The sequence below is a fragment of the Necator americanus genome, chromosome II (genome assembly GCF_031761385.1).
Source record: "Necator americanus strain Aroian chromosome II, whole genome shotgun sequence".
NCBI lineage: Eukaryota > Metazoa > Nematoda > Chromadorea > Rhabditida > Ancylostomatidae > Necator > Necator americanus.
Window position 1 is genome coordinate 3,737,365 of NC_087372.1, and position 20,344 is coordinate 3,757,708.

Below are 20,344 nucleotides of genomic sequence, written 5' to 3' on the forward strand. Positions count from 1 at the left end.
GCTCATGGCTACTTTGTGATTTTTTCCGTTTATAATTTCCTGTGCGTATCGCTATGGCTGTTTTGACCATACAGCGAACAATTGTCTTTTTCATGCTAATACGATGAACTAAAATTGCGTGTATCAGTATGTTTTGCGAGCTTTCTTTGGGAAACCAGACCAGATTAAAAGTGGGAAAAAGAAGTGTCAGAGGTTACTCAATCTGTTTCACCGCGGGATACTCCACCGAGGTCACTTCAGTTCAGAGTCGTTTGAAGTTTACAAACGCGTAACTAGCCTGTGCAATGATTTGCGGAGGCTGGCCGATGTATCAGGTCGAATGTCTATCCTCCTAGATAAGTCTAATACCAATTTATCGACTCTGGAGGGATGAAAGGCTTGGTTGGCACTAGGCAGAATCGAACCACAGATCGACCGCACAGCCACAGCGAAACCTCTTGCCGACTGCGCTACACCGACCCTACTGGATAGATTGGTTCTAATATTAGTCTCAACAACATAGTTATAAAAGCTGTCCAGATTTACGTGGAAAACCAACATTGGAGCCAAACTGCTAGATATGATCCTTTAAATTTTTTTTCGTACCTGCTCTGTTCACACGATTAGCAGCACCAATTGAAACAGTATTCTTGTTTTTCTCGACGCTTCCTTAGCAAACCTTTTCCTAGTGCGACATCAAAACTGAGCTGCTGTGACGGATACAGACAATCCATTGAAAGACACATAGTATGTAAATATGAGCGCTGGTACTTATCTTTGCCTGAAAGGCCGCGATGAGCGCCGAGCAGCGGAGGGCACAGAGACTGTAGGCCGCGCAGTCGGTTAGAGGTCCCGCTGTCTGCACGATCGATCGGGGATTTGAATCGAAGACCCCCTAGGGGTCACCAAGCTTTTCGTCCCTCCGGGGTCGATAAATTGGTACCAGACTTGTCTGGGAGGATAAAAACACTGAGTTGACACATCGGCTGGCCCCGCAAGTCATTGTATGAGCCAGTTACACGTTCGTAAACCTCAAACGATTCTGAATTGAAATGAACGTGGTGGCGGATCCGGAAGCGGATTGATTAATGCCAGACACTTTATCCACTTTACACTCTATTCAGAATGAACATTTTTAGGTATTGAGAGGCAAAGACAAAGAGCACAAGCGAAGCCAAAATACCAAAGAAGACTTTATAATTATGGATCAGCGGCGTCTTCATGCAATTATTACAAGAGTAACTCTCATTGTAATCTTTACGGGGATGTCTTCGTTGTTCCTCAAGGTCACAGAGGACATAAAATACTTTGAGGGATTTAAAGAATTTTTGCCTTCATCTGATGAAAGCACAACGTCTTTTTCGTATTTGACAAGTCAAGCTACGGCAAGCTATACATACTGTAACGGTACTTCTATATCGTCCATAACTCATACTCCAGCTTGTATAAATCGCCTTCTCAGGAAGAGATTCAACGAAAAAAGGATATTCAGAGACAAGGTGAACAGTAGGATCCATCCTTTGCACACAAAGTTCCATCAACGCCGGCAAAACGCTCGCGCGCGGCTGAAAATCGTCGCTGAGGCAAAAAGCGAGTAATGCAACATTTCGTAATCGTTGAGTTCGGAACAGCAGAAAGGCCGCTCTGATCGTACCTTTTTGCCCCATTGTTCTTCGCTACCGTACCTAAGGGCAGCTGCATACCAGATCGCTTGCCGCGCCACATTACTAAAACGTAGTACAGTCGGCTGCGTATGCTCGAAGCGATGCAGTGAAGCGTAGGAGACAGGTTAGGATAGAGACACTTGCTAGCACCACTCAACGCTGCAGTTCGCCTAGCTCTCACCTCGATCTCAACTGCTAGCGAGCACAGCCGCTTACAAAACTGAACCGTGCTTCAGATCGTTTTTGCCCGACTCTATCCATGACTTGGATGCTTGCACGCACTCGTTTTACCGACGCAGGGGGAACTCGGCGAGCAGCCCAGGCCTTAGTGAATGCGACACAACTCGACATTTGGTGTCACTGTGTACCATTTGAGAGCACAATACTTGTGCACCAAACAACCCAGATGCGGCGATGTCGCTCACAAGAATGTTTGACGCACATCCGTTTTTTGCACAGTGGCGTCGGTGTCGCGCTGCGGACGCGTCGCGGCCACCCGGTGGAACACGGGTGTCGGTGTGTGTGCGTCTTATAGCAGAGTCTATTTTACAGAATTATTTCGCCGATTCAGAAACTTCAACCTGTGCGATATGCAATTATTCCAAGACAACCACAAATTTCCCATGAAAATCTAATAATTATCGTTTTGTCTCGTATAAATGACTATAAAAGTCGAATGTATTGGCGCCAGACTTATGGAAGCAGCGAAAATAGGAGCAAGGTACATATGTATATAGAATAATAGCTTTGCCGACATCCTCATGTAATTAGTAAATATAGCTCTTAAGTTCGGATTTTCCATCATTTTTCCTGTCGGCGTTGGGAAAACGGCGAGTACACAGGAACAGCTCAACAGTGAGGCTGAGGTGTACGGTGATATCTTACAAGCGGATTTCATTGATACATATAGAAATCTTTCCTTAAAGGTATTTTATTGCTTCGATATTTTTCGCATGGAAGATGAAAAGTCAAAAATCTTCAAAATTCATAACATTCATTAAAAATTAGTACGTTTCTTTCACCAGATGCTCTCCTCCCTTCGGTATGTGTCCGTTGTTTATAGAAAAGTGAATGCTGTTATGAAAATAGATAGTGATGTTGGTTGGAAAATATACAACGTTACCAATTATATAGCAAGTGTTGTAAATCCCACGAGAGCGGCAGTGTACTGTTACAGGTGCGAAATACACGTCAGCACTTATGTTTACTCTGTCGACCGCTACGTGTCCGCCGTAACTCACACACTTTCGCTACCGACACTCTTTTTGATGTTTGTTCTGCAGCAGTCGCAAAGCATAGCGCACGCAAACACAATAATCGGCGGTTTTAAGACTTTATAATCTTATGATTTTTAATTATAATCTACACTTACATAAAATTTCCACTATTTACTTAACTATCACTATAATCGCAGGGATACAAAAAAAAACATAGAAGTAAAGTAAAGGATAAAATCACTGGCGTATCAATCCACTTGGGATGCGCCAACGCGTTTTACTGGAATTCGTAGTCCTTAAGGTTTTGGAACGCGTGTTGGCCTATACAACGACTTGCGGGGGCCAGTGTTTCAATCCTTCCAGACAAGTCTGCTACCAATTTATCGAACCCAGAGGGATGAAAGGCTTGGTGAGCACTAGGGCGGTTTCGAACCCTCGACTGTGTGGCTACAACGGACCTCTAACCGACAGCGCCACACCCGTCCGCAAAAACATGACTAGCGCAAAATCAGTGCTAAACCTTGGATGAACTTTTTTAATGAAAAAAAAGAAAAGATTGTAGTATTGGCTAGATCAAGTATTAACAGTAGTAATAACAGGAGTATTAACACACTCTTGCGAGAAAAAAAGAGTTCATTTTCGAATAGTTGATCTTCAGCTGTGTATTGAAGACTTCTATATTTAGAATCGAAGGCGGACCTACTCCACGCAATCCCAACTATAAATGGTCAGTTTTAGACAGATTCACATTATTATTTATCGTTTAAAATTGTTGACCTCAAGAATTTGTTGCACTATGTGTTGCAATGTCACTGCAGCAAAGTTTGCGCTCAGTTAAAGACATCACTCCACGAATCCGAGGTGGTACGGATTTCAGGTGGAGTATTGTATACGGCATAGTAGACTATAGGGAGGAAAGTGATTCCGTCCATTTCTTCCTAATTGGCGTGAAAACGGCCCGGAAGATACGGCTTCGAGTGATCCGGCGCGCTACTTTCTACAACGAGTTCGATTGGAGCGCGAGCCTTGTGCACACGGCGCATCTCTCGGGCCGTTTCTATGGCAATTAGGAAGAAATGGACAAACTCACCCTCGTCTCCATAATCTGCTATCCCTTATAAGAATACTCCACCTGAAATCTGCACCACCTCAGATTCGTGGGATGATGCCTTCAAGTTTGCCAACCAAACCCTAGAAACGGTTCTTCTACTGTGGCGTTCTGTGTTTGGGAGAAGGATCTCACGTGAGGATTTCTAACCTGTCAACCCACAATAAAATGTGCTAAAAAAGGCCAGCTTTGCTGTATAGAACTAAGGAAAAAATCCATTGAACTCTTCTATCTTGCTTCTGTTTTATGGCACATCTATGGATGTTTTCAAATAAATAAATAAATGAATAAATAAATAAACAAATTTGGGCGCGATAGAATAGGAGAAAGGAATAGGGACAAGAATCTATGGAACAGAAAAAATGACGATGGATGATGGTATATTCTTCGGTACTTATGTCTGACCAAACAACTGCGACACACCCAAAGCAGTGTGCATTATTTTCTCCCTCCTCTCATCTCACTCTCTTCCCTGCGCCAATCTAAGGTGTATCATAGAAAAAATAGCAAAGATTGCGATTAGGCGTAGGAATATGTTATGAAAGATGGTACATTAAGTGGTACTTATGTTTGCCCAAGAAACTGCGACGCGTCTAGAGCCGCGTGCGCATTCCTCACTCGCTGCACTGCGCTACTCCAAAGCGCTTCGCTCACCGTTTGGGCAAACATAGTTACCAGCGCCTCTATGCAGTTCTAATTAGAACAACAAATTAAAGGTATATATCGGTGGACGACTATCCGTGGCGCCGCATACCTCCATATTGTCTCGGCTGGACTTATATTATGACATTATCTGCTGTACGATATGTACTGCAGCAAGCACACTTGAGCAGATTTTTCTGGGTGAGTTCGTCTATAGAAGGAATGTAAGAATATTTAAATATATTTTAGGCACTGGCTGCACGAAAATAATGCATTATGATTACAGGAATATAATCATAATAACAACAATAACATTAGCAATCGTAGTAATAATAGTGATAAACCATCAACAATTAATAACTAGTAATAACAATAATAATAAATAATAACAACTAATAAAAAAATTATGGACGCAACCTAATTTTCCTGGTCTAAATAGGGGCAATATGATATGATACATGATTATATGATTGAAACAGTTTCTTCGTAAATTTAATGGGTATTTTTACATTTTAATGGAGGAAACTGACCAGACTTCTCAGTAAAATCTGGATAGCACTCATTCGTATACACGAGAAACAATTTCAGCTGGAAGACGTATTCATCACTGGTGTTCTTAATCGTGAAGAAAAGGCGAATCTCATCAATATTGGCCATGAGAAATTTTTCAGAAAAGCCACAAATCTCTCTTATTTTGATGATGCTTGGTTTTTTCATCTACATCCAAACATTATATCAATACCTGAACTGTATAATTTGTTGAATAAAAGTTTTTAGGCTCGATGCTTTTGTTGAAATTCTGTGAACTAAATAGTCGTAGCTATAACGAATTAAGAAATAAAGCTCCTTAAGACAGTAAAATAATCAAGAAGATTATCGCTTTTTGCTACAGTATATCCGTCTCTTGCAAGAATATTTTTCGCAGATGGGCAGCTGCTGTGCTTACCTTTGATTGCGTGTTTACAGTGTCAGCAGCAAGCGAAACGTACTCGGAATTTCAAATTTTAAGATACTGATTCTAATATTCACGTAGTTTCTGCGCAACAACTTTTTTAAAAAATATTTTTTTGATCATCGTAATGAGTTCTGAACCTCAACGAAGCAGAAGCGGTTTTGAGAATTTTTGGCGAATTAAGTCATGTAATTTAAAGGCAGCATACCACGAGTCTGAGGTGGTGCGGATTTCAGGTGGAGTATCTGTGTACGGGGTCGTAGATTATGGAGACCGAGGTGGTTCTGCTCATCTCCCCTGAATCACTGCAAGCAGAACCAACGAATGCTGTTTTGTATGATGCCTTCTATTGCAATGCTCCACCCCTTGCGCCGCCTCCGCCCTGCGATTCGTCGAAAACCAATTCGGGCTGCCCCGATAGGCAATAAGGGACACTACGCGTGCAAGGGTGGCGCGCTGCAACGTTCGGCGTTTAGATTAGATGCGTTAGAACGTCCCTTTTTACGCGCTTCAGTCTCCTCAGCGGCTTATTCACTAGTTTCGTAATCGGGTCAAAACGACACGAAAGACGGACAGTTGTGCAAGCGGCTGCGAACCCCACGAATCTGAGGTGGTACTGATTTCAAGTGGAGTATTCGTGTACGGGATCGTAGATTATGGAGAGGGGTGTGATTCCGTCTATTTCTTCCCAATTGCCGTAAAAAACGGCCCGGAAGATGCGCGCGTGCACAAGACTGGCGCGCTCCAATCGAACTCCTTGTAGAAAATAGTGCGCCGAAAAGCTCGAAGTCGTATCTTCCGGGCTGTTTTCTACGGCAATTAGGAAGTAATGAACGGAATCACCCTTCTCTCCATAATCTACGATCCCGTATACGAGTACTCCACAGGAAATCCGTACCACCTCAGATTCGTGGGATGATGCCTTTAATCGACGAGGTAGCTCCTTGCACCAAAGGGTTCGTAAAGCTAAGCTTTCATTTAGTCATTTTGTTCCTCATAACGATCATGATTTTACGATTCCACCAATTTCTCATCAGATTTTGGGGACAAATTTCTTTAATTCCATTACCGTAGCCTTAATAATCACGCAAGTAATGTTATTCCCATTAGGTGGTCAAATATTCTGGAGATTTTATCAACAGAAAGCAGATTTAAAAAGCTTAGAAGCTCTTCTTGAGACATCAGAATCAGGCTCAGTTTTTACTGATTACTCAACAAAAGCCTCTTTTAAAAGAAGTTTTCTCGGAAGTAGCAAATGTTCATTTTAATAATGGGTAGGCTTTAAAATCTCCGCTGTTAGGAATATGTATACATAGCACTTGAAAACGTTCCAAGAAATCTCAGCCACTAATTGCGTCACTGAAAAAAAACTTTCACTTCAACGTTCACTGAAAAAATTTCATCCCGTCGTTGTTAGAAACAAATTTATTCACAATAACAACTGTACATATACTAAGCGAAGGCTAAATTATGGTTGGCGAAGCGAACCTACAACCTAGCTATTACAATAACGTAGCTATTATCGACGTTATATCTAAGTAAAAATTAATCTTGATCTTGGAAAAAGCTATTTGCTAACGTGACGATGTGCGGTTCAACACGAGCTTGCTTTCAAAAAAGCACATCAAAACAAGTGATTTAAAGTCATAACTCCACGAATCTGAGGTGGTACGGATTTCAGGTGGAGTATTCGTAAACGGGATAAGAGACTATGGAGAGGGGGATGATTCCGTCCATTTCTTCCTAATTTCCGTAAAAAACCGCCCGGAAGATACTGCTTCAGGCGTTTTGGCGCACTATTTTCTACAGGGAGTTCGACTAGAGCGCGCCAGCCTTGTGCGGCGCCGCATCTTCTGGGCCGTTTTTTTTTAATGGCAATTAGGAAGAAATGCACGGAATCACCCCTCCCCCCCTTCTCTCCATAGTCTCCCATCTCAATACTCCACCCGAAATCTGAACCACCTCAGATTCGTGGGGTGATGCCTTTAAGAGAAAAATTATTGATGGTGCATCATAACATCTAATTGTTTCACTCTACTTCTGGAAACATCGACACGTTGGGAAAGCACTTTAAGTATTGTAAAACATCTATGTCGAATTCGTTTCTGGAATATAAATATCACCATTGGATTGACCATGGTGTTCATTACTGAGAAGACCATAGGAATTTGATATGATATCGTTGTACCCCCAGTCAAGGGTGGTAAAATATAGAAGAGTGCACTGGTTCCTAACTGGAGTGCACAAATCAAGAAGAATTGCAAAACCTAAACAGAAAGTGTTATTTTTTTACATGTAATACATAATCACCAATTTCAGTATAAAAAGGATAAAGTCATTGGCGTATAAATCTCCTTGGGATGTGGATCCAACGCGTTTTACTGGAATTCGTAATCGTTGAGGTTTTGTTGGCCTATACAATGACATGCGGGAGCTACGTATGCTACGTATGTATTATGTAGGCCAACACGCGTTTCAAAACCTCAACGATTACGAATTGCAGTAAAACGCGTATTGCGCATTTGCGCATCCCAAGTGAATTGATACGACAGTGACTTTTATTTTAAAAGATAACCACTATCACATTTTTCCTCAGTAGTCTTCACTGCCTTCTAACTGCTTATTCTTTTCGGACATTTGTTTTTAGAAAAAGACCGGATTCCCATAAACACAAGAAAATGGAAAGTTCCAAGTCAGTATGGAGTAACTGGTGTCGAGGGAGTTTTTCTAAAACCCGTTGAAGCCGATTTCCGAAAAAAAAGATTTTTGGAACATTTTTAACTTTCAGGTTTTTCAAATCGACTTGAAGGAAGCGTATCGCAATTTTTGACGTGGTGCGGAACCCGCAGCGAAAGCACAGAAACAGTTGAACGCATCACCTCACGAATCTAAGGTGGTGCAGATTTCGGGTGGAGTATTCGTATACGGGATGGGAGACTATGGAGAGGAGGGTGATTCCGTCCATTTCTTCCTAATTGTCGTAAAAACGGCACGGAAGATGCGGCGCATGCACAAGGCTGGCGCGGTCCAATTGAACTCGTTGTAGAAAGTAGCGCGCCGGAACGCTCGAAGCCGTATCGTCCGGGCCGTTTTCTAAGACAATTAGGAAGAAATGAACGGAATCACCCTTCTCTCAATAATCTACCATCCCGTATACGAATACTCCACCGGAAATCCCTACCATCCGAGATTCGTGGAGTGATGCCTTTAATAAAAAACGACGTGGAAGACACTATATTTTTTTACGATGACAAAGCCAACATCACATACCGAAGTTTACTTCACAGAAAATTGCCGAACTTTTTTTGAAAAGCTCTATCTTACCGTGCTTATTCTTCTGACTTGGCCCCGTCTGACTATCATTAATTTCAGGGGCTGAAGCTGCAAACTACGGGAGAAAAAAAGCGATGATCAGAAAGAGCTGCAATGTGATATTTCGTGCTTCTTCGACTCTGAGTCGCCAAAATTTTAGACTTCCGGAATTGAAAGTCTAGTGAAGCGTTGGGCATACGTAATGGATCATAATGGTAATTATTGTATATTGTTGATTGATATCTGTAAACAAAAAAAAATTATAATTGCTTGGAAAAAATGTGGAATTTGTTGCAAGAATTTTGTACCAGCCTTATACATTCCTACAATCACGCGGTCCTAAAAGAGTTAAGGTCTAGAATCCAGATTGTAAGATTAGAAACATAGAATGGGATAATGTATGTATAGTCTATATAACGAACAGACAATGCAGACGATAAAGTACAAAGTGAAAAATCTTAGAACTCTTGGACTACCTTTTAGAAACTTTTTCTGCTTTTTCGCGACTTTTTCTGCGTTTGGCTCGTTGTTTTTTGTTAGATATTTTTCCTGTTATTTCTTCATGCTCCTCACATGAGCGTTTATCTTAAAAATATAATAACAAACGTATTAAAAACACATATTGAAAATATGTGAAAGAAAATAATGAATCATCCCACAAATGACACAGGAGTGAGAGCGAATTTTGAAAGTGCAGCATTAAAAATCTATCGGAATAAAGATGCAAATAGTTTAGAACTAAAAATTGGAAATTTGAAGTTAAAAAAACAACTAAAAATTGGAATTAAAAGGAAGTAGCCCAATATTTATAGTACCATATGACGCGATAGAAAACCAAAGATAAAGAAAGCACGACGATTTTTTCTCGTGATCCCAATTAATCAAAATTTAATATCACCTTAAAATCCTATAGATAAGTCCGCTTTTAATTTTGCGGACAGACGCATGCTTTTTGTCACCATCGCTTTTTTTTTGTTTGACTTTGGTTTTAAAGCGTTTTTTTTTACTTTAACGCCACAAAATATTACAACAAAAACAACTAAGTTAAACAATTTCGTAGTTATCATCAAGGATCCATGAGCTCTACCGTAATTGACAGCTTCCAATTTAAAAGCTGCAGTGTATGATTAACGTTAGTTAATGCCTGAACACAAAAATGATTAAAGCGATTCCAAAAAAAAAAAAACAGAAAAATTCTAAAAAAAAAGAACCGCGAGAAACGAAAACATCGCAGGCGCACGCAAACGCTATACTGATAGCGTTCATTTAGGGTAGTTTTAGTAAAATCTCCTAAAGAAAACCTTCCCTAAATCAAAATGTTGGTCAGGACAAACGAAATGTCCACGTTGTTGGTGGAAAAGTTGCGATCTTACCAGAGAAACGTCCTGTGCCTTATAATTCGTATGGCACACTGTAGGAATTTGCTTCATGGTGGACCGAAACTTCAATCGAGTGCTCACAATGCGGCAGTATATGATCAAATAAAGAAAGGAAGCTATTCCAGGAAATACGTATCCAGAAGTGTATAAAATAGGATCGTAATAAGAACATTCGCTGAAATGTAGATTATACATATAGCCACGGAAACGTACAATTTGCGTAATTATATAACTTGTCACACTAAAGTAACAAAAATTTAGGTGTTGTTTTTTCTCCCTAGTTATGTAGCTCAACAATGATCCCAACGCCGAAAATGTTGTTAAAATTACCATTTACTTGAGGTGTCGGTGAAATCTTGAAGAATTTAACTTTGCTTCAATAAAAAAAAAATTGGCAAAAAGAGTTACACATGAACATGAATATTTTATTCATCTACATCGCCATATCAGAGCAAAAACAGTATTTTTGCGCTCAATTACCGCTTCTATAATAGGAAAAGACTTCTTCGTTCAGTACGTTATAGCAGGACATCAGTTTCCCTTCTTTTTTTCACAGAAGAAGAAAAATTATAATTTGTTGTGATTGAGAAGGTAAAGAAACCACAATGTGCAACATTTAAAAGAAAGAAGAGAATTGTTAAGAACAATTTTTAAAAAATATCCGTATTATGGCTTGAATTCTAGCATTTACAAAAAGAGAAATATTAAACGTACAAACCTACCTGCACGCGTAAGTAAAAGTCAAAGCATATGGATCTGTTCTTTTGTAGCAACCGATAATATTCATATGAATTGTGGCTAAAGTTGTTATAATCCATGGTAGTATAGCAAAACATGGGCTGATCCAAACGGTATCGCTCAAGAATTTGTGCACCTAAATAGTGCAGTTGGAAATAAAAAGTCCAGACGTTCCGACCATGTATAACATTTGATCAAAAGACGCTCCATGGAAGAGAAAGCGCGATTTTGTGATTCCATCTCTTCTACGAGGCAACTTATAAGTCGAAGGAACATGGTGAACCAAGTCGTTTCCAACGACTGTAATCCAGCTACCATAACTCAAACAAAAGCTATTTCCCACGCTTTTCTGGACTACTACAAGTAATTGAGCGCGACCAGATTCAGTGCAACCCCATTCTTATTTATTCGTGTAGTGAGCTCTACATAGTCAATTTCGTGATACGCTCTGCCTCAAAGGCACCGTATCACGAAATTGACATGATGTGGAAACTTGATGGAAAACATAGAGTTAGGGGCGTGGATTAGAAATATGAACGTGGCCCAGCTGAGCTGTTTCCTAAACGCTTTGAAAAGCGGAGTGGGAAGGAACGTGGGCCGCTACAAAGTAAGTTGGAACGCGCCGCATCCACGTGCGAGCGGTCGCAAGCAAATTAGGTCTCCTTAGCAGTCTATTCAAGTAAAGCTATTGAATAGGCTGCTGAGGGAACAGGATCGACTGCAGAGATGGGGCATTCTAACGTCCCTCGTAGGGATAAACGTCCTTCTCACGCCGTCTTTTTTTTCGGACGATTAGGTGAAATTGAGCGCCGTCACGCTCATGCTCGTAATCTACCCCCCGAATTCAACGTTTTCCATCAGGTTTCCACATTACATCCATTTCGTGATACGCTGACTATAAATACTAACCATCGGTAGGAGAAAGAGCACGAATCGATCAGTAGCGATGACGGTTGTAGTGAACATCAAGGCAAGATATCCTACAGTGTCCAAAGTGGAGAGGATAATGTTGGTTGGGTCAATAAGGTGAACTTGGAAAAATATAGCAGGTAATAATGCGATAAATATTGGAACAACAGCAACCAATCCAGCCATTGCTGCGCTAATTAGATAGAAACGAATGAATCTGTCAACTCCACCAGTGAATAGTGTAACACTCAAAAGTACTGTATTTGCAATCATAGAAATGATACTAGTTGATGTTATAATTGTGCCGTAAAATATTCTTTCAGGAGATATTTTGTCTTCAATAAATCGTAGATTTTGCAAGCACTGAAGAACATCGGACATAGCCGAAAATCTAAAAAAGAATGTATCGACAAAATATAAACGACTAAGAAGAAAACTGCGATTATCTTAAACACCTCATTCAAAGTCTGTGCATGCACTACTTTTGTAACTTATTTAAAGTTTATATCTGTTTGGTTTTCAAAAAATCAATGCATTGGATGTATTTTAAGAGGAGTTTGAGGATGTTATGTAGAACGAGAAGGTCTTATTAGATTACGGTGATAAAGAGTTCATTCCAAGGCAAAGGAGGCGCAGAAAAGGAGTACAAGAACAGCAGATTCGTGTTAGCAGACCAGAATAAGAAAAAAGCAAGCGGATGTCAGCCATGTCCATAGGATTTCATTTAGAAAATAATGTCGATGAACATCGACTACATTCTTATATGCGCAGTTTCGCCGCAGAATGAATGACTGTGAAGCAAAACAAATGTAGAAATGTGCTAGAAAAACGGAAGGGAAAAAAAGTTGACGGAGTTCCTTAAACTGTTTGACATTTCATTCTCTTTTTTGTTCAAGCTGGGGCGATTGTAGCTGGATAGGAATGCCTACGGGTACAACAGTGAGTTTCCTAAAGACATCACCCCACGAATCTGAGGCTTTCAGGCGGAGTATTCGTATACGGGATAGTATATTATGGAGAAAGGGGTGATTCCGTCCATTTCTTCCTAATTGCCGTAAAAAAACGGCCCGGAAGATGCGGCGCTTGCACAGGGCTGGCGCGCTCTAATCGAACTCGTTGTAGAAAATAGCGCCCGGAACGCTCGAAGCCGTATCTTTCGGGTATCTTTTTTTATCTTCTTTTAGCCGTATCTTTTTTTACGGCAATTAGAAAAAAAAGGGGGGGGGGGGAATCACCCTGCTCTCCGTAGTTTACGACTCCGTATACAAATACTCAACCTGAAATCCGTATCGCATCAGATTCGTGGGGTGATGCCTTTAAAGGTGCATTTTTTAAAGATCGTATTCACTAAACGTTAAACAAATGCATCTATATTCCACAAAGAAATCATTGGATGCGAAAGAAACATGAAAGCGTACAGAGAAAAAAAAACTTGTGAAGATCTATAGAAGATCTAGTTCTGCTCGGCAGAATGTGTCACTGATGTCTGAGCCTGGGTAGTAATCCCTCCCACCACTTGATTGAGTTACAGTATGGAGGCACGGTAGTTAAATACACATTGTTTGGTAAAAAAAAAAGTAAAATTAAAATTAGCAGCTGTGTTTGGTTGACCATATCAACCAAACACAGCTGCTAATTTTAATCTCTGAGGGAGCAGAAAAAAATGAAGGTTAAATTAAACATATTAAGGAGTTACATAGCAAGAAAGAAATGAAATAGTAGTAGCTTGTTAAGCAACACTGAGATAACACGTGATTACAACAAAGCACTCAATATCACTTGTTTTTTTTGTAGTATCTCATTTTTTTTTCTCATATTAGTGCAAGAAAACGACTACATAGTCTTAGCAAAGTTCTTTTCCAACAGATAGTTTATTTTGCTCTTGAAGGCATCACTCAACGAATCTGAGGTGGTACGGATTTCAGGTGGAGTATTCGTATACGGGATGGGAGACTATGGAGAGGGGGTGATTCCGCCCATTTCTTCCTAATTTCCGTTAAAAAACGGCCTGGAAGATACGATTTCAGGCGTTCTGGCGCACTATTTTCTACAAGGAGCGCGCCAACCTTGTGCAGCGCCGCATCTTCCATGCCGTTTTTTACGGCAATTAGGAAAAAATGGACGGAATCATCCCCCTCTCCGTAGTCTCCCATCCCGTATACGAATACTCCACCTGAAATCTGCACCACCTCAGATTCGTAGGGTGATGCCTTTAATCTTAGGGGACCACCACAAGCATAGTTTGTGGGGATTGAATTTCTGTCTCGTTTTTTTTTTGTGAAATGGTCTGCTTTTGTTTTCATGAGGATTACAGCATCCAACAACGAGATCACTGCTGCTGCTATCAGTTCAATTTTTATGATTTCTTCTTAGTAAACTCCTGCTCACTCAAATGATTAGAATCCTGACACTAATAGGCTGAAGTTTGAACATGTGGATAAGGATAAAGGAAAAGGTGTATGGCGTTGATCAATCCCTATGGGGATGCACCTACGCGTTCGACTTCGACTCATACTTCGTTTCAGGTTTATGAACGTGCGTGCAGCCTTACGATGACTTGCGAGGGCTAGCCGATGGGTCAAGTCAGTGTTTTTATCCTCTCAGACAAGTACCTATTTATCGACCCCGGAGGGATGAACTAGAGCAGACTCGAACCTGCGACCGATTGCAGCCACAGCGGAACCTCTTGCCGACTGCGCTACATCGCCCCTAACCATATGGAGGTATAAAGAAATAAGAAAAAAAAATGAAATGAAGGTACAATATGCGAGAAGTATCAAATGCAACCAAAGTGAGGAGAAATGAGCCGCGAGAAGCTCGTGCTCGTAGAACCACAACTAAACTCTCGTTCACATTCAACTCGATTTAGTGTTACGGACAAAACAAGTACAATAACACTAACCCATTGCTACACTACCCAGTCGACACGGGCATGCGAAATAAATTACTGTGGAGCAACCTATTTGCAAGGTCTCCACAACTAATTCGTCGAATGTTTAGCCACATGACCACGGTTGTTTATTCGAATTGACTATCTTGAGTGATTCGTGCAAAATCACGAGCTTCGCACGACACGACGACCAACTGAGGATTTTTCAGTTCGCGTCGTAAGTTTGCCATAAATCTAATTTATTCGGCTGCGCAACTATCCGTCTGACCAGTAGAACTCTTTTTGTGAATGGTGTACCACAGGACCTGTACTCTTTCCTCACAACAACCATAACTCGGTGCAGCTTCGGGTCCCACTGTGCGATAACAAATTTGTCAAACTGCAGTCCATAGAAGGTTTGCCTTCGCATCGCCAACACAAAAAGATTGAAAAAGGCGTATTTTTGGGAGCAGTAGAAGCCAGGTTGATTTTGAAAGGAGATTGAATCGCGATAACGATGTGATCAAGAGTAATGTCGAACGGATCCTATTTGTAGAGTCCCACGAACTGAACACATTCTGAATTAAATATAACTGTACCAACCAGCGGCCTAACTAGTGAAAAGAAACTGTTTATTAGAGAAACAATAATATATCCAATATTGGGTTGAGGGATAATTTGTGGCCGTTTTTTTTCGCAAAGCTAGAAAAACACATAGAAACAAAAACTACTGGTAAATAAGGATAAAGGATAGAGTGTTTGGCGTTAATAAATCCTCTTGCCACGGATCTCCCTCACTAGAGGGATCACAACCGGTTAGTCGCGAGGCTACGTGGCGCGTCCCCGGGTGGCGGATAGGGGGCTAATCGCGGACCAAAAGCGACCTTGTGCTTGCCCAGAGACGCAGGTGGATTCAGGGAATGGACTCCCTGTTTCTGCTGAGCCAGGACTGACTCATGACATCCTTATATCCCGCACGTCGGTCCGGCCAAAAGCCTGCAATCAAATGACTGGGAGGTGCAAGAGAGGCGGTTTGGAGTCGCCTCCGACAAATAAGCTCCACATTTCCACTACGGGAGAACGGAAGTTCTCCCAAAAACTCATGGGACTAGAGGCTTGCAACCTGCCCATGAGTTTTAAAATTTTTTTGCATGTCACAATAATAGAAAAGTCTCCTGATTCCGGAGGAAAGCCTGGTACGGTAGCGCCAGGAAGGACGGGGTTGCAGGAGTCATATAGGCTACCGAAACGGAAAAGGACTAGGATGACGATCTGTACTTATAACGCACGTACGCTTGCATCGGAAGCGGCCATCGAAGATCTGATGATGCAAGCCAAGAAGATTAAATACGACGTCATCGGACTGATTGAGACAAGAGGACGTCACCCTCTCAACGCCGTATATGAAAGCTTTGACCATCTTCGTCGTCAAGCTACGAAGAAGAAGATATCGAAGCTTTTTTCTGAGGACCTAGAGAAGTTCTAGAACCATAACATCTATTATACAAGGTCATTGTTGGTGATTTTAACGCCAAGATTGGCCCCTAGAAGAACGCCTGAGGAACTTCACATCGGGACCCACAGCCTACAATGGATATGAACAGGGGAGAAGCTCTCCGAGTTCATCATGACGACTAAGACCATCCATCAGAACTCGCAATTCCAGAAGCCCTCTTCTCTACGCTGGACGTGGGAGTCACCCGGTGGAGGGTACCGTAATGAAATAGACCACATCATCGTCAATAAAAGGTTCTGCCTGACGAACGTCGTTGTTGTACCAAAGTTCTATACGAGATCGGACTATCACCTCCTTCAGCGAAGATTTTCCTTCACAAGGAGAGCAGAGAAAGCCGCCAAGTTCAGAGAGAGAAATCCCAGAACTATCATCAACTGGGATATTTTCGCTACGCTTGCCGGCTTTTGGGAAGATTCCGCAATGGACAACATCGACGAGGAATATGACCGGCTTGTTGAACACCTTCACGACTGCTCGAAGAAGGCTGAGAGTTTTAAAACCACCAAGAGACGCCTGTCTCTTGAAACTCTTAAGCTGATACGCCAGCGTAGAGCAGCACGAGCCGCAGAGAACCAAGAACTCACGCCCGAGCTCGCAAGGGTTTGCAGAGAGGCGATAAAGGAAGACCTTAAAGAGAGAAGAGCAGAAGTGCTGGCTGAAGCTGCAGAGACGGGGAAAAGCATCCGCAGCCCGTCGAGACTTCGCCAGTCGCTACACAATGATGACTGCTCTCCGGAACCCAAAGGGAACAGCCATTGCATCGAGAAGGGGGATGGAGAAAATCATCTACGACTTCTAGTCTGATCTCTTCGACAGCCATGTCCACTTGCCTCCTCACCATCTGAAGGAAGATGGACAAGTCATTCTAGATGTTCTCCCGTCCAAAATATGACATGCTGTCAAAATACCAAAATATGGTAAGAAATCGTACGGTAGCCGGTCCCGACAGAATAAGACCGGAACACCTGGCGAACCTTCCGCCAGTACTCATCAACACGCTGGCGAGGCTCTTTACACTTTACCTGTCGGAATGCAAGGTTCCTAAACAGTGGAAGACCAGGAAGACCGTGTTGTTGTATAAAAAGGGAGATCCACATGACATCGGCAACTATCGCCCAGACTGCTTACTGTCCGTCATCTACACGCTCTTTACAAGAGTGATCCTCAATAGGATTGAAAAAGTCTTGGATGAAGGACAGCCGTGTGAGCAAGTAGGGTTTCGAAAAGGATTCAGCACGATTGACCACATTCACACTGTTTCGAAACCATTATGGCCTTTAGCCTCGAATTCCGGACGATAAAAACTACCAAGTTCTATGGAATCTCAATTATTTCCACAAAATCTATTCTAATGGTTAGGATAAAAGATAATAAAAACATAAAAGACCTATATAGGATAACATATATGTATATGTTTATTCTTACATTCTTCCTGTTTATTCTTCTGTTTATACACATATGTTTTATATATATATATATATATATATATATATATATATATATATATATATATATATATATATATATATATATATATATATATATATATATATAGGGTAGAGTACTTTTCTGCTAGAGTAGTTATCACTTGGAAAGCTGACCACATTCACACTGTTTCGAAACTCATCGAGGTATCACGAGAGTACAAGATGCCACTCTGTTTCACCTTCATCGATTTGAAGAAGGCCTTTGACTCAGTTGAGGCGGAAGCGGTCGTGGAAGCCTTGGACAACCAAGGCGTCCCTACGCAGTACATAAAGGCACTTCGAGAGTTGTACAGTAACTTCACGACCGGAATTTCGCCATTCTACAAAAACATCATCATTGACGTGAAGAGAGGGATCCGACAGGATGATACAATCTCACCCAAAATATTCACAGCCATACTCGAGAACGCAATGCGAAAGTTGGAATGGGACGACATGAGAGTGAAGGTTGATGGTCGACAGCTACACCATTTGCGCTTTGCTGATGACATCGTACTGGTAACACCTAGCATTAGCCAAGCGGGACGAATGCTGAACGAATTCGACGAAACATGTGAATGCATCGGTCTTCAGCTGGATCTCCAAAAGACGATGTTCATGCGCAACGGAACGAACATATCCGAATGCACCAGCTACGTTTATCTGGATCGGGAATTGAACATGACCCCCGAGCTGTGCAGGAGGAGACGAGCGGCTAGGGGAGCGACAAAGAGCATCGAGGATGTAGTGAAGAAGATCAGGAACACCCGAAAACAGCTGGGCATTTCGCAAGCAGGAAGAAAACGCGGTGAGCGTCACTGAACGCGCAATTGAGAGAGTGATGCTAGGAGTATCCCGGTTCACGCAAGTGAGGAACGGAGTTCGAAGTTCTCACCTACGTCAGTGATCGAAGATTAGAGACGAAAAAGTATGATTCGCAGTCATAGTAATTCCACTGCGGTCCTTCTACTTTAGTAGCGTTGCAGCGCCACATTTTCGAGGTTGGCAACAAGTCTCACAACTCTGTCAGTATCGAAAGCAATGCGCTGTGAGGGAAATGGGGGACGAAAGCGAAAAAATAAGTGAAATAGTTAATCTATAGTGTATGTATATATGTATTTGTATATATTGCAAAAGTAAATAACCTAGTCATTGATTCTAAACCGCCCTGGTGCTCGTCTCCGCAAATCATTGTAAGGCTACTGATTCGTTCATAAACCACAAGCGGTTCTGGATTGAAGTCGAACGCGCAGCTACATCCTCCATAAGGATTGATCGCTCTGCACACCTTATACTTTATCTTTCAAGAGTAGTTAATATTTTAACATCGACTCTGTGAGAAATTTCGAAGAATTGAGATTCACTGCATTACAGTGATGTTATTCAAGCACTCGGAAAGTTCATTATATTTGCCAGATGTAATGAGAGAAAAGAAAAAGACAGCTTATATTTCAAAAGTGCCAGTGGACATGATATCTGTCCAATAAAGGCAGCGTATCACGAAATTTTTGATTGTGGATCTTTCACGGACAATATAAAGTTTCGGCCAATTTTCCCCAATCGTGCACAAAAGCGGAGTGTGGGACGGTTTTAGTTCCTACGAAGTAGATCAGAACGCTCTCCCCGCCCTCTTGTGCATGCGCCGCGTCCACGAGCGAGCGGTCGAAATTCAATGAAGTCTCCTCGACCACCTATCCATGTAAAACCAATGAGGAAATGTTGAGGGGATCTGACCGTCAGAGGGATTTTCTGACGTGCGTCGTAGGAACTGAGGCAGTTTTTCAGAACGATAGGAGGAATTGAGCGTGGCTAAGCTCAAACTCATAAGCTACTCCGAACTCTATATTGTCCACGAGAGATCCAGTCATAGAATATTTCATGAAACGCTGCCTTAAATGATCACACCAATTCTACTGCTTCTGAAGCACACGTTTTGAACTACGACATGATACGTGTTTTTCGCAGCAGCAATTTGATGTTGGAAATTCATTTTATTACAATTTCAGCATTATAAATCGCGCCTGCTTTTTTCAAAGTTCGATTGCAAAAGTATTAGCGAACTAACGTAAAAATTAGTTTAAGTTTAAGTTCACCTGTAATTAACAAAATGTGTACCGTTAGAAAGAAAAACAAGATGAAAAACAATGAATAACTAGAGTGAAAATACTCATTTCAATTAGCAGCAGCTGATTTGTTCCGAATCACACTAATACATCATCCGATTTATGGTTAGAGTTGTACGAGCAGGTGCGTACACGTAACTTACCTGGCACGGAAATTCTAGGGAAAACGTAGAGCTTGGATTGTAGATTACGGAAACAAGCGTGACCACGCTCAATTGACCTTCGTCCTAAATTGACCGACCTCAATTGACCGTCCTAAAAATGGTGTGGGAACAGCTTTGCTTCCAATGAGATAGGAAGCGAAGCGAAACGCAAACAACGAACGCGTACCGTATAGGCTTTGGCAACCTCAGCACCCTATTCATTGGTTTTAGTTGAAAGGGCTGGCGAGGAGGTACCATTGATGTTCGACCGCTCGCTCGTGGTCGCCACGTGTGCACAAGCGAGCGGTAGAGCGCTGTAACCGATTT

The 20,344-nt window shown here is 41.7% G+C and overlaps 5 protein-coding genes across 7 annotated transcripts; 4 read left to right on the forward strand and 1 right to left on the reverse strand.

The window, feature by feature from the left end:
- Window positions 1-7,559: 7,559 nt before the first annotated feature.
- RB195_016785 (uncharacterized protein) lies at window positions 7,560-12,173 on the reverse strand (the record flags this gene model as incomplete). Of its 2 annotated transcripts, none has more annotated exons than XM_064183488.1 (4): window positions 7,560-7,829; window positions 10,248-10,428; window positions 10,976-11,127; window positions 11,901-12,173. In XM_064183488.1, 4 exons carry the CDS (start codon window positions 12,171-12,173, stop codon window positions 7,560-7,562), a joined length of 876 nt encoding a protein of 291 aa, XP_064039369.1. The 2 variants fall into 2 exon arrangements, with proteins under 2 accessions (XP_064039369.1, XP_064039370.1); XM_064183489.1 differs by having other exon boundaries at window positions 11,901-12,086.
- A 3,602-nt stretch (window positions 12,174-15,775) lies between these two features.
- Window positions 15,776-16,255, forward strand: RB195_016786 (uncharacterized protein; the record flags this gene model as incomplete). Of its 2 annotated transcripts, none has more annotated exons than XM_064183491.1 (1): window positions 15,776-16,255. In XM_064183491.1, the coding sequence occupies one exon, from the start codon at window positions 15,776-15,778 to the stop codon at window positions 16,253-16,255; it is 480 nt and encodes a 159-aa protein (XP_064039371.1). The 2 variants fall into 2 exon arrangements, with proteins under 2 accessions (XP_064039371.1, XP_064039372.1); XM_064183490.1 differs by having other exon boundaries at window positions 16,034-16,255.
- Window positions 16,256-16,396: 141 nt separating this feature from the next.
- RB195_016787 (uncharacterized protein) lies at window positions 16,397-17,089 on the forward strand (the record flags this gene model as incomplete). Its single annotated transcript, XM_064183492.1, has 1 exon — window positions 16,397-17,089. One exon carries the CDS (start codon window positions 16,397-16,399, stop codon window positions 17,087-17,089), a length of 693 nt encoding a protein of 230 aa, XP_064039373.1.
- A 65-nt stretch (window positions 17,090-17,154) lies between these two features.
- RB195_016788 (uncharacterized protein) lies at window positions 17,155-17,586 on the forward strand (the record flags this gene model as incomplete). Its single annotated transcript, XM_064183493.1, has 1 exon — window positions 17,155-17,586. The coding sequence occupies one exon, from the start codon at window positions 17,155-17,157 to the stop codon at window positions 17,584-17,586; it is 432 nt and encodes a 143-aa protein (XP_064039374.1).
- Window positions 17,587-17,934: 348 nt separating this feature from the next.
- RB195_016789 (uncharacterized protein) lies at window positions 17,935-18,573 on the forward strand (the record flags this gene model as incomplete). Its single annotated transcript, XM_064183494.1, has 1 exon — window positions 17,935-18,573. One exon carries the CDS (start codon window positions 17,935-17,937, stop codon window positions 18,571-18,573), a length of 639 nt encoding a protein of 212 aa, XP_064039375.1.
- Between the last annotated feature and the right edge of the window lie 1,771 nt (window positions 18,574-20,344).